This window comes from Pyrus communis, chromosome 2 (genome assembly GCF_963583255.1).
Source record: "Pyrus communis chromosome 2, drPyrComm1.1, whole genome shotgun sequence".
NCBI classification, from domain to species: domain Eukaryota; kingdom Viridiplantae; phylum Streptophyta; class Magnoliopsida; order Rosales; family Rosaceae; genus Pyrus; species Pyrus communis.
The window spans coordinates 35040803-35054545 of NC_084804.1; the positions used below are offsets into that span (position 1 = coordinate 35040803).

At 37.5% G+C, this 13743-nt stretch overlaps 2 protein-coding genes across 2 annotated transcripts; both read left to right on the plus strand.

The window, feature by feature from the left end:
* The first annotated feature begins 2592 nt into the window (after positions 1–2592).
* LOC137725112 (uncharacterized mitochondrial protein AtMg00810-like) lies at positions 2593–3661 on the plus strand. The gene is made up of 3 exons (XM_068463705.1): positions 2593–2619; positions 3119–3172; positions 3281–3661. Exons 1-3 carry the CDS (start codon positions 2593–2595, stop codon positions 3659–3661), a joined length of 462 nt encoding a protein of 153 aa, XP_068319806.1.
* Positions 3662–9686: 6025 nt separating this feature from the next.
* LOC137724374 (2-oxoglutarate-dependent dioxygenase 19-like) lies at positions 9687–13377 on the plus strand. The gene is made up of 4 exons (XM_068463121.1): positions 9687–9939; positions 10648–10871; positions 12097–12427; positions 12909–13377. Exons 1-4 carry the CDS (start codon positions 9700–9702, stop codon positions 13155–13157), a joined length of 1044 nt encoding a protein of 347 aa, XP_068319222.1. The 5' UTR covers positions 9687–9699; the 3' UTR covers positions 13158–13377.
* Positions 13378–13743: the final 366 nt, after the last annotated feature.

The window sequence follows — 13743 nt, forward strand, 5'->3', positions numbered from 1 at the left end:
AATGTTGAAAATTCAGGTTTTCTAAACCCTCCACCTTGGCTACCACCGCGTGTGGCGGTGCGTGGGACCGTCCATAAGTGTTGTCTAAGTACCAAATACCTTCTAGTGACCCCGTGAACCTATGTCTAGCTCGTTTCTCGAAATTCAATTGTTTGGTGTGGAGATCAAATTGGACTGCCACTCGTTTGTGTGATTGACGACAATCCGATCGTTGGATCATCATACAATTTTATGAGCACCCTAATTAGCTGTTGACCTTTGAGAACTTACAAATTAGAAAATGTGCGGATCTTCCGGATTGAATAACTTTAGATTGTTGACCTTAGTGGACCTACCTTATCGACCGTTGATGTTCTAGTCAACGTGCTTTACTCTAGGGTGTTGTTTATCTTTAGTTTGTTGTTGAGGCTTGATGGAGCTTAGTTGGCTCATCTTAATGACGTGTCATTCCCAGTTGACGTGCGTCTCGATTTACATGCAAGTGGCACTTGGCCTCAGTTTATGTGTCAGTTTTACTAAGTTTCCTCAGTGGGGTTTTATGTGTTGTATGAGGTTCCTAGAGGCGGAGTTCATGAATCTAGAAGTGCAAATAACCCAGATGACTGACATTAATATTATGAGATATGGTTATTACCCATGAAATTCCTTGTTATATGATTTGTGGATATGACATGGATTTACAAATGCTTTTATGGAAATGTGTGCTACTATGCTATGTTTACTTGATGATGCTATGGGAAATATATATACTTGTGATATGTGAGAGCTAGTAGAAGACCGGTAACCCAGTACATGGGCTAATGTGGGATTAAATCGGAATCTACACCATGTAGCAGTGGTACATGGATGGTGCTGCTTGGTTAATCCGTAATAAAGGACCATACTACTTTGGGATCGTGCTTGGTTAATTCGCGATGGGCGATCCTTATTACTTAGTTATGGCCATACATATTTAGGGGTGATCATGCTTGATTAATCCGCAATGGGTGATCACTACCTATAGTATTTGTTGGAGTGACTCTGATTGGTTAATCCGTTATGGGGGGTCACTACATACATGATGTTCACATGAGTGGTTCTGCTTGGTTAATCCGCAATGGGGGACTCTATCCTGATTGGTTGCCTAATGTAGGCTTCGACTGAACTGTGTCTCTCTATAGCCCTAGACTATTTATTACATATACGAAAGATGAGATTACGGGCTTGTGTGGCTCAATCTAGAAAGTGACGATTAAATGAAACAGTTTACATGATGGTGCTGCATTAAAGAGAATGGTCTCGGATGTGACTCATTCCTACTCATAGCGAAGAGATGAAATTATGAAAAATATACCAATCTCATTCCTATATGTCATTATATTATAGATGGTGTGTCATTCATACACAACTTCGGGTTGTGTGATGATTGAATGTTATTTCAACAGACGTGTGGTGAGATTCGAAAATTAAATAACCATTCCTATACGTATTAATGAGGTGTATGGTGGTTAAATTATGAAATATGTGGCACTTGGACCCTTGTGATTATTCGGAAAATGAGAAAAGCGAGTTGTGAGTCACAATCCAAAGAGAATGACGAAATAATATTGACAGTGGATATGGTATATAGAAGAAGTGTCCTATGTGGACGTAGCACTACTTTGACATTTAATCATTTGACGTATTTATATTCACATATATGGTATTATTGTCTCACACACAAACTTCGTAGCTTATTCAGGTTTTGATTTTCCCGATGCGTCATTCCTATGGCGTAGGATTATTTTGCAGAGTAATGAGTAGTTGTTAGAGAAGAGGTTTGCAGGCAGTGTAGCTATGTGGGTAAGGCACTTAAGAGTAAGTATTACCACCCTTTGTTGTAAGTTATTTCCGCTGAGCACTGATGTATATTATATGTATGAGTCTCAATGACTCTATGTATTCTATATTGTATTGATATTGTCCTACTATTACGTGTCGATTCCGAGCATATATCAGGATTGGGGTGTGACAATTAAGATATATTATGTTATGAAATGTCTAAGAAGAAACTCTATTTTTCTAGACATGTGTTTAATGAGCATGAGTTTCCATACACAGACTTATTGACACATTCCAGAACCACATATTCACCTCATGTTTTACCAACTGCATCTTGTTATATATCTATATATCTATAGTTACAGTATCACCATTGTCTAGTTCCACACCTCAATCCATTGATGTTTGCACTAATGTAGCATCATTTGCTCATCATTCCTTTACTCCAGTAATTATTACTCCAGAATCATCATCATCTCAATCATTCACAAACACAAATCTCCAGCCTATTACTGGTACATTAGACTCTTCTTCTCATTTCCACGTGGCACCTGATCTTAGTCTTGATATTCCTTAAGTAGCACATGCATTTACTTCTGACACTCTTTAAATGGTGTTGTCCATTCCTCCACTCAATATCATCTTATTCATACTAAAAGTAAGAGATGAATTATAAGGAAGAAAGACGTAGTAGCTATTTTACAAGAGTATGGGGGAGCTGGTTGTCTTTAGTTAAACCAGCAACCTAAAAATCAGCTATAAAGGTTCTTGTGTGGTTAAATGCCATAAAGGATGAGGTTGATGCACTTCATGCTCAAGGTACTTGGAGTTTAGTTTCTTTGCCTACAAATAAAAACTTGGTGGAGGTGCAAATATATTTTTAAAGATCAAGAGACACTCAGATGGTACAATTGTTAGACGTAAGGCCAAAATAGTGACCAAATGCTTTAGTTAAGAACCTGGATTAGACTATAGTGAGATTTTTAGTCCTATAGTCAAGCCTATGACAGTGAGATTAGTGTTGGCACTAGTTGTTCATTTCAATTGGTCTCTTAAGCAATTAGATGTCAAATATGTCTTCTTACATGACATTTTACATAAGGAAGTATAAATGACACAGATTCCAGGGTTTAAGGATTCCAATCATCCTACTTTAGTTTGTAAGCATCATAAGTCTCTCCATGGCTTGAAACAAGCACCTAGGCCCTGGAATGGTAAATTTACTACTTTTTTTCTTTGTAAATTTGGTTTCATAAATACATACAATGATTCCCCACTGTTTGTAAAGCAAGTTGAGTATGCAATTGTGGTTTTCTAGTTATATGTCGATGATATTATCATCAATGGGAGTGCTCTTGATGTTATTCAACAGGTTATAAATGCTCTCACTACTGAGTTTTACATTAAGGACTTAGGTCCATTACATTATTTTTTGGAAATTCAATATACCCGGACTACACATGGATAATTCTTATCGCAGACTAAGTACATTCAGGATTTATTAACGAAGACTAAGATGCTTAAGTTCGAAGCCTATGATACACCTTGCTTTCCTTACAATATGCTTCTTAAAGATGATGGTCAGCCATATGGAAATCCAGCTTTACATAGAAGTATTGTAGAGGAATTGCAATACTTGATTTTCACTAGACCAGACATAGCATTCTCTGTGCATCAAGTCTATCAGTTTGTGCAGAATCAAATTATATCTCATTTCACTGCTGTCAAAAGGATATTAAGGTATTTGAATGGCACCATTTACTTTGGCATATCTGATACCATAGGAAATTTACTTTTGAAAGCTTTGAGTGATGCCAATTGCGTAGAGGATCTCAATGACAGAAGGTCACTACTGGTTTAGTGGTATTTTTAGGCTCTAATCCTATTTCCTGGTCCTTAAAAAACAGTAAAAGTTTCAAGTCATCAATTGAAGCTGAATATAGGGCTTTGTCTTCTACTTCTACATAAATTAACTTGGATAAAGCAGCTTTTTGGTTTTCAGTAGGTTTCATTACCTTATACCCATGTGTTGTTTTGTTGATAATTTATCTACCATTGCTTTGTCTTTCAATCCAGTGCAGCAGCAAAGGACCAAGTATATTGAAATAGATGTTAATTTTGTCAGAGAAAGAGTGGCCAAGAAACAGCTCTATGTTTTATTTGTGTTATCTTTTAAAGACATCCTTACAAAGGGGTTAAGTTATCCTCTTTTTCATACACATTGTGGCAATCTCATGCTTTGATCTTCAAAGCATGAGTTGAGGTTAGAATATATATGTGGTAGTTTAGATTGACACTTGTCATCAGATTAGAGACTTAGTTAGTTGATAAGCTTGTAATATCCAAGATTGTAAAGTCTAACATCTTGTATTACTTCTTCATTAAGAAATAGAATCAAAGAATTGTTCTTCCCTCGTCTTCCTTTCTCTCGAAAACTCTTTTCTCTCTTACAAAGTATACAATACATAAATTGAGACATTCTATAGAGCTTAACTGACACACCTTCACCCGGAATGTCCACTAGGACTCCAAATCGAGCTGTGTTGACCGACACCTGGAAGGTGACGAAGCCATAAAGTATAGGGATGTAGAAAATGTGAAAATGTGAATAAATTTAAACCTAAAAGTACCTAAAGACAAGAGTGCGATGTGAGCGGGAATGAACCCATTTCACATGCGACGTCAGAGCATAAGTAAAGTACAGTAGTGTGGGTAAGGATCATACCCCCATAGGTAGCCACATATGCTGAGATTTGCCAAGAATCCTCGTCGATATGAACCTTCAGCAACTAAAACCTGGAGGGGTGCAAAAACAAGGGTGAGTGGGCCTAAAAATAAAGTTTTTAATAAAAACCTTTTGAAAACATTATAACCCTTTGCCATAAAACCCGTATAATTTTCCAGAAAATAATAATACATACGTATATAGAAATCATGCTCGAGAGTAGTGAAAACCGAGTATATGCCATGTCAAGTATCTCAGCAATAAAATAAGTAGGCCAAGTGAAATAAATCAATGTAAATGATATGTCAGCCGGAATCACCTAATATGACCTGTACGGCTGAACCTATAGCTCATTAACCAATTCCTGCACACAAGTCGGAACCACCTAATGTGGTATGTATGACAGGGCTGGGTGTAAATAACTACGCTCAAGTGCTACGATCATGTGAAGGCTGTGCGAATAATCGCGGGTCACCTACTAGTCGGAACCACCTAATATGGTCTGTACGACAGGCTTATGCACCAAACTTGAATCCAAGGTGAGCGTGCAGTGTGGGAGCTGAACATCACATGAAGGACTGTGCCCTGGCCACAAGCGGAAACACTAACACCGGAGTGCAGGATAATGAGCTATACATGCCTCTACGTATAACCATAACCAATGCAACCACTAACATCATACAGTACTCACTTGAAACTTACCTAGCCTCTGTAACGTCATACAATAATATGCATATACATACCAATGCATATAATGAAATGAAATGCAAGCATGACATGGCATTTAAAAGAATGCGCTCGTTTCGAAATAGTTTATGGCAAAATGTAAAGCATATATATACGTGTGTGTGTGTGTGTGTGTGTTTGTGTGTGTGTGTGTTTGTGTATGTGTGTATATATCTAGAAAACCAAAAGCCCACTCACCTGGAGTCCACGCTACAAGTCCTTAGCACAACATCAAGGCATCACGAACAACCAGCGCCTAGAACAATTATCAAATCATGTCTTAGAATTCTTATCAATAGAACCTATAACTTACATATCCTATTCAGGAAGATCCGTAAGTCAGATTCCTGATCCGTAAGTTTCTAATATCCTTAAATATTACGTATTATAACATATCAAAATTTGGTGACAACCCAACGATCGGATCGTCAATTGCTATAATAATCAAGTGGCAGACCTTAATGAAACTATGTTCAAATGATGAAAATTCGTCAATCAGACTTCACCCATGGAATCAGGGTATTCAAATTTAGCCTAGGAAGGTTAGGGGACGTCTTGGCCCACGCGTCGTCGTAGGTGGTGGTCTAACACACCCCGACCGAGATCAGAGCATGCTGGCCATCACGTGGAAGTGAAGTAACCATGTGCACAGTGCGGAAGCTAATAAATAATAATAAAAGTACGAATAAATAAAAACCCAACTATACACAAAGTAAATAACATACATGTGCAAGCGTAAGTGTGAGAAACAAAGTTCAGAGCATGGAAGACCTAGTGCAGTCCGGGAGAAACAACACTAAATAAACACACCCGAAGGTGGTCCTACACTGGTGATAATCTGTCAGATAAACCAGGAAAATCCTCTGGGGGAGCCACCAAAAGCACTAGCCAAACTAGAACCTGGAGGGGCGCAAAACAGAAAGCGTGAGTGGGCAAAAACAAAGCTTTTCAAAAACCATTTCATAAACAAAGTTCTAACCCCTCGCCGTAAAACCTGTATACTTCCTAAAAAAATAGAATATATACATATATATAAATCATGCTCAGAAATATGCCATGCCAAATGCCTCGAAATAAAATGCAAGTACTCAGGTAATGCCAAACAATGATGTAACCTGTCAGCCGGAGTCACCTAACGTGACCTGTACGGTTGAATCTAGAGCTCAAATCTCCATCTCACTAACTATACCTGCACACGAGTCGGAACCACCTAAAGTGGTCTATACGACAGGACTGGGTGTATAATAAGTACGCTCAAGTGCTATGATCACGTGAAGACTAGGCGAATAATCGCGGGTCACCTACGAGTCGGAACCACCTAAAGTGGTCTGTACGACTGGACTGTGCACCTAACTTGGATCCAAGATGAGCGTGTGGTGCAGGAGGTGAACATCACATGAAGGACTGTGCCCAACTCTAGGCGGGAGCACTAACACCGGGGGTGCATGTTATGAGCTCTCTATGCATCTCAAATCACTACTGAACATAAACATAAACCATAACTTACCTGGCACTTACCTGTGCGTCCACAGCACCAACACACACACACACACACACACACACACACACACACACATATATATATGCAACTAACAATGCATAATTAAATTGGCAAACATAATGCATGGCATATAAACGTATAAATGTTTCATTTCACTTTCTGGGAAAAACATAAGTATATATGTATATAGGTATATACGGAAAACCAAAAGCCCACTCACTGGTATGTAGAAGGGTCGTAACCCCCTTGCCTCGAGTGACCACGCTCGTCCTCGGGATAGGTCTCACCTATATACGAAACAACTATAAATACGTTAATTTTAAAGCACATAACCAACATCACGAAATAACTTCTCATACAAAGGTCAAATGGGGTGTATGAATACACCAACGCGATCTACTCAACCTCACGAACATCCTCATATTTTTAGAAAAATTTTCCGACGCCGCACGCACCGGCCAAGGCACGGCCACACGCGCCGCCCACTCGCAGGCACGTGCCTAGCACACTGACGGCGTCAATTAACGCCGTCAGGAATATTCCATTAAATCTAACTGATGCCGTTAATGCCGTTAGGAATATTCCGTCCAAACTGACGGAATATTCCGTCGTCTTCTCCAGCCAAACTCCGGCGCCGTCGCCGGCGTCGGAAAGCCGGGAAATTTTCAAAACTTTGTATCTTCTTCGCTTTTCAACCAAATTTCACAAAATTGGTACCAAAATGAAGCTTACAACAAGAGGAACAAATCCATACCACTTTCAAGCACTAAAACCAACGGAATCTCACCGGGAAAACACCACCAACTTCGGCCAAACCTGCAACTCACGATCCCGATGTCCAAAACCTTCAAACAAACCACCCCGAGCCTCCTAAGGACCTCACCAAGCTTCCTACAAGTTTGAAATTCCCAAAAACACAAGAATTAACGTGTGCATGAACAGTGACCAAATCAGGGGATCTCGAGTTCGACGTGAAAACGAAGGTATCCTTACCTGAAATGGGTATGGTTGAACTCCTACGGACCTCACGAGCACAACTATGTAATTTGTTTCCTCGATCTTTGAAGGTTTCAAGGGTTTTGAGTGTCGTCCGTACAAGAAAATAGGAATATTGGGAGAAAGAGAGGGACTCGGGACAGCGATAGGGATGAGGGTGAGTATAGGGGTGTGTGTGGTCCAAACTCCACCAATCAAAACTAAAAAACAACCACACAACGAAAAAAACCACACTAGGGGCAAAATCGTGATTTCACACCTACGGTTCAAAAAGTCCGGAACGGGCTGTCACATGGTCGGCCACCCCGACTCGCCGGAAAATTCAACTATTTCTAAAAATTCTCAAACTTCACAGAAATGAAGATCTCAATGAGTAGAGTAACTGTTATACCTGCAACCAAGGCCAATTTTCTTTGGAAAAGTCTTAATTTCATGAAAATCCATCGGCACCCTAGAAATTGGTGGTTCTTGATTCGACTCCAAACAAGCTCCAACGCCTCTAAGGTTGATTAGGCTTTGTTTCTGGGTTCATGGAGAGTCTATTGGTGGTGTTAATTGAATGAATACATTTTAGGTTTGGTGGATCTCAGCCGAGGGTCCTCACGGCACCCATGGTTCCCGTCGGATGTTTTCCCCAAAATACAACCAAATTCATTATAATTTTAGGTGGAAAAGGAAGAGGGAGGGTAGTGGAATGTTTTCCAAGTGATGGATAGAGGTGATTTACCGGAAAAATCGCTTGAAAAGGTGTCAAAAGGTGTGGAGGAGTTGAGTTGGGTATGGGTTAAGGGAAACACAGCGGGTTCCTCTCCTTCTCCCCTTCTCTCCTTCACCCATTGGTCACCCTCTTCTCTCTCCTCTTCTGAATGGGCATCCCGTCCCTCCTTTCTCTCCTTTATCTCTCATCTCCACCGCCCATCTTTTCTTCCTTTTAATCTAGGCCACACACGTGGCTTTCCAGATTTTGCTCCAAAAATCTAGGCCACACACGCTCACACCCCTAGCTAGAATAAATTTGAGTAGTAATATCGTTTGTATTAAAAAAAATATTTATTCACATACTTCAATGTTACTCTTAATAAGAAAATTTTCCCGTTCCTAATTAATCTTTTATTCATGTAGTTGTAAATAACTCCCGAGTCCTGAAGATGTAAACTATAATACGAAAATTATACCTTCGTTGATAAAGAATAATAAGATTAATTACAAAGGGTATTTATACTTTACTTGCTGTGCTTACAACAGATCCTAACCAGCTAACTAACTATTGACAGCTATAACAAATCTAACAAGACACCTTAAGCTAAGTTTTCTCTTGTACAATTTGGTCCTTCGTAAACAATAATGTAAATGTAATTAACCTGGTCTGTCTGCCACTAGCAAGAAAGCGGTTCTGCCGGAAGATTAATAAAAGAAATAGGAATATTGGCATAAATAATTTGTTTTCTAAAGATTATTTTAATATGCACAAACAAATAATTCTGCTTACAAAACAATCGTAACGTCACCAACTTGGAGTCTTGGAACATAATGCAAAGATTCTTTACAAACACATGCACCAAGGCAAAACCAGTTTGTCGTTTAATTAGGATGCATTGTTTCCTGGCTTCTATAAATTTATTTCGTTTAGCTGAAGAGAAAAGGACCAAACAAGCTAGATTGTGTTCACATATACTGCCGAAACATGGTTTGTTGTAATAATATTTCAATCAACTAGGGTTTTGGTCAAAATTAATCAACCAACATGAATTAGTTTATGAGTAATTTCCTTAGTTTATCCTTAAGTGGAACATTTTTCTAGCCAAGTGGGGGCCACACTCTCCCTATAAATGAGAGTAACGTGGTCGCATCAATGCATGCAAAACTCATCCGCCTGACTTCCTAAGCAAGTTCAGAGCAACTAATATTCTCTCTTGATTATCCTCTCCAACAAGCAATTAGCAGACATAAAATGGCTGCTGAGACAGCTCCAGTGCTTATTAATCATATGACTATTCAACCCAACCCTGCCATCTCCCTTGCCTCCATTAACTCACCGTCCATCATCAACCCTAATGATTCTGTTGTAGCTGTTGAGGCTGATGAAATCCCCACCGTTGATTATTTCATGTTATTCTCTGATGATTTTGATGAACGATCCAAAGCCCTCGAAAACTTAGGCCATGTCTGCAAGGACTTCGGCTTTTTCTATGTGCGTATATATGCTTGTTTTATTTTTATTTTTTGTTGATTTTCGTCTATGCTTTATATGTGCCCTAACAATGTCAGAAAAAACCCCCCTATTAATATTTATGGAAACAAATCTCCCTTTATTACTTTTGCTTTCGGACTTCCAATCATATTGAGGGTTTAAGCTAAAACCAAATATTGAAACTTATATCCTTAATACAATTCACCCTTTTTCTTTGGTACATTCAATCAGATTTCCCTAATATCGCTTTAAGAAAAAGAAAAGAAATAATGTTCTTGTCGATATACTTAGCTGCACGACATGACCAATATATCTTAGGTATTATAAGGAGCAACTATTATTACTCTAAACTAGGAGGAGTTCAGTTTTCTTCCTTAATCCCCTCAAAAAATGAAATTAGAAGCCTATTTTGTTTCCATATTGATAGATAAAGTATATATAGTACAAGCCAACATGATTATAAATAAGAACTAGTAAATATTTTAGTCAGAAATCTTTCATACTTGGATCTGAAGTATTAATGCAAGTATATACCATATATATTAGAGGTGCTTTCCTAATTTTTTATGCATTAACCTTGAACACTAATTTAAAGTTAATTATCACCCAACTATTTGTTCCATGCACATTTCATTTCATTTTTTCTCATGTAATATGTTTAATAATTGGATTCGACTGCTGATAAATTTTTGTGCTCCATATTTTCAGCTTGTAAATCATGGCATCTCCAACGGCGTGTTTGAGGGTGTTTTCAAAGGACTTTCTGACTTCTTTAACCCGGAGGAGATAGAGGACCGAAAGCAGTATGAGAAAAAGAGTCCAACGGATAGAATTCGATGGGCCTTGCGATCTTCTCCTGGAGAGAATAGGGAATATCTGAAGGTCATCGCACATCCCCAGTTTCACTGCCCTTCTAAACCAGCTGGTTTCAGGTATATTTATGGTGATTTAGTTTGTCTACTATGTTATGATATTTATCGTTATTTAATAAATCAATTTACTGTAAATTCATCACTTGTGTTACGAAGTTGCAAATTATAACATAATAATTTTTTAAAATTTACATAAGTATTACAACTATGGCGCGTTTGATAACGTTTTATTTTCTGTTGTTTTGGTTTATAAACTAAAAAGAACGAAAAGACCAGAGAGAGAGAGAGAGAGAGATTTGTAAATGAAAAATCGAGGGAGACTGACTGATGAAGGGATATATGTTTCTTCATTAAGGGGAGGCAAACCATATTTAGTAATAAGGAGAATAATTATATATAGGATTCACTCCGCATTAAATTTCAATAATTTCAATCGTTTATTTTCCAAATTTCACTTTAGAGAATATGTTTTCAAAGAGTAACGTTACACTTACTATTTATTTGTACTATCTTTCTAATATAGGTAGTATGTGGTTCAATATCCTAGTAGATAAGTGTTAGGTTTCCACCCCTACGTCCCGGATTCAAAGCTCTCTCATCCCCTAAATTATTGTAATAGTTTCAAACCCTTCCCCTCCCCTTAATAATAATAATAATGATAAGAATAACATTTTTGGTTTCCAAAATATTATCCCAATTGAAATGGTTGAGACATCTAGTAATTATGAACATAATGTTCTAGGAAGCAATGGATATTCATGATAAGAATTAAATAGGTAATTAAACGAATAAAATTTTTAAGGATTTATGAGAAAAGAATTTCAATATAGACAGTTCCGATCGTTGTACAAGAAGTGTAGTGGGTTTTGCAACTAGTTCTCATTTCTTGTAAAAATATGAGAATCTCTCTCCTTAAGCAACATGTGTACCTAAGCCATTCAATAACTTTTTTTTACATTATACATAATTGCTTCTATACTCTCTTTTCATGTTTAAGACTTTAACCTATAGCTTAAAACAAAAGTGCCACAAAACTAGCATAAATAATACTATAATAATCTCATGTTCGATCGGATCCCCTTTTGTTGTAAATCAAAAGGAAACAAAACAAAAAATTATATATGTATAGAAGCACCCAGCTAACACTTGATGAAACTAGGGTTTGGCACTCCCTCTCTTATCAAGAACTAATATATTTTAAATTTTTGACTGACGTACTTCGTATTGTAATGTACGACATTTTTTTCATAAAATTATATAATTTTGCGGTTTTTTATTTCAACAGTGACGCCTTGGAAGAGTATTTCAAAGCATCGCGAGAGATAGTAAAAGGTCTGGGAAAGGCAGTGTCAAAAGGCTTGGGATTTGAAGAATGCTACGTAGAAAAAGCTTTTAAGCTTGAATCTGGTTTTGATATGTCTGCCATGAACCTATACCCACCCAATTTCATATCAAAAGGATCAATTGGTGTGCCTGATCATACTGACCCGGGCTTCTTTGTGTCACTCATACAAGATGTGAATGGTGGTCTGCAAATACTATCCAATAGTGGTCAATGCATCAATGTTAATATCCCCCATAATGCCATTTTTATAAACCTTGGTGACCATCTTGAGGTATATTCTATCACTAAATTAATAGTTTGTTCTTTTACCTGTCTTTGTAGTGGTGTGTACTTGTATTTTAATTTTTGTGTATAATATAATTTAAGAGGAGGCAGCTTCAACTGTAGGGTTCACTCTGTGTTTTGCATTTTAATGTTCCGACGTCTAGCTTTAGGTTTTTTTCTTAACAGCTTGATTAGTTTTCTTAAAATAACTGTTCTCGTCAATTTTTTTTTTTTACAACAACTAGTATGTCGTATTAATTTTTTATTGTCTATTTTAGAATGATTATATTTGAATAAAAAATTATAAGATAGACGTTTTGAATTATTAAAACAAAGTTCAAAACAAAGTTGTACAAGGAGTTCTTCAAATAAAGTTATTTAAGTCGTCCGTTATGTGGACCCTTCCAATCTGTACAAATAATTTCTGCTCGGTTAAAACAAAATACATTATTAGCTTCATATGTATTATTTTAATTACGTTGAGGCAGATCTTAACCAATGGGAAGTACAAGAGCCATGTTCATCGAGTGGTGGTGGACAACAACAAAGTACAGAGGATCTCAGTTGCAACACTACATGGACCTTCGTTGGATGCACTAGTGGGACCAGCACCAGAGTTCGTAGATGAAAGTCACCCACCAGCATATCGTGCAATGACCTACAAACAGTCCATAGAAGCTAACGGCGGTGATGAGATTGATGTCCAGTCAAGCATCGACCAAATTCGCCTTTATTGAAACCAGTAAACATTTGAGCTGCCCATAATTAAACATATGTGTCAATAAAAGTTGAACTAGTGAGTCCGCTCCATTGACCTAGTTCAAAATCTCCATCTCAATTATAGTAGTGTAAAATATCTTATTATCAAACAAAATAAAGTTGAACAAGTGTTTGGTTCGAACAAGTTTTTAGGAATAGAAAATTTAGTTTGGTTGTGTATGGTTCATCTTTGTGTTATCTGAATCCAAATAATTGTATTAGTGATAATTGTGATTGTGCTATACAAAGGTGCGTGTTTATCTAATTTCCAACTTTGCAAGTTTGGCAACAAAGAGAAAGCCTACTATCCAAGTGACATCGAACTTTTTTTATTTATTTTTGTTTTAAAGCCAAGTGAAGTTGGTTAGTTTTGCTTTGTAAACAAAAGAGAATTGGGTGCAACATACAACGATGTGTATGTTTTATTGTGGTTATATTCTCTTCACAGGTTATATATTATTGTGGCTATCTTCTCCTCACAGGTTATATGTCATGGGGATTGAGGAGAGAAATAATCACAAAAGTGTTTAAATCTCGTTGCAGCCAAGTTTTAACCAACACTCT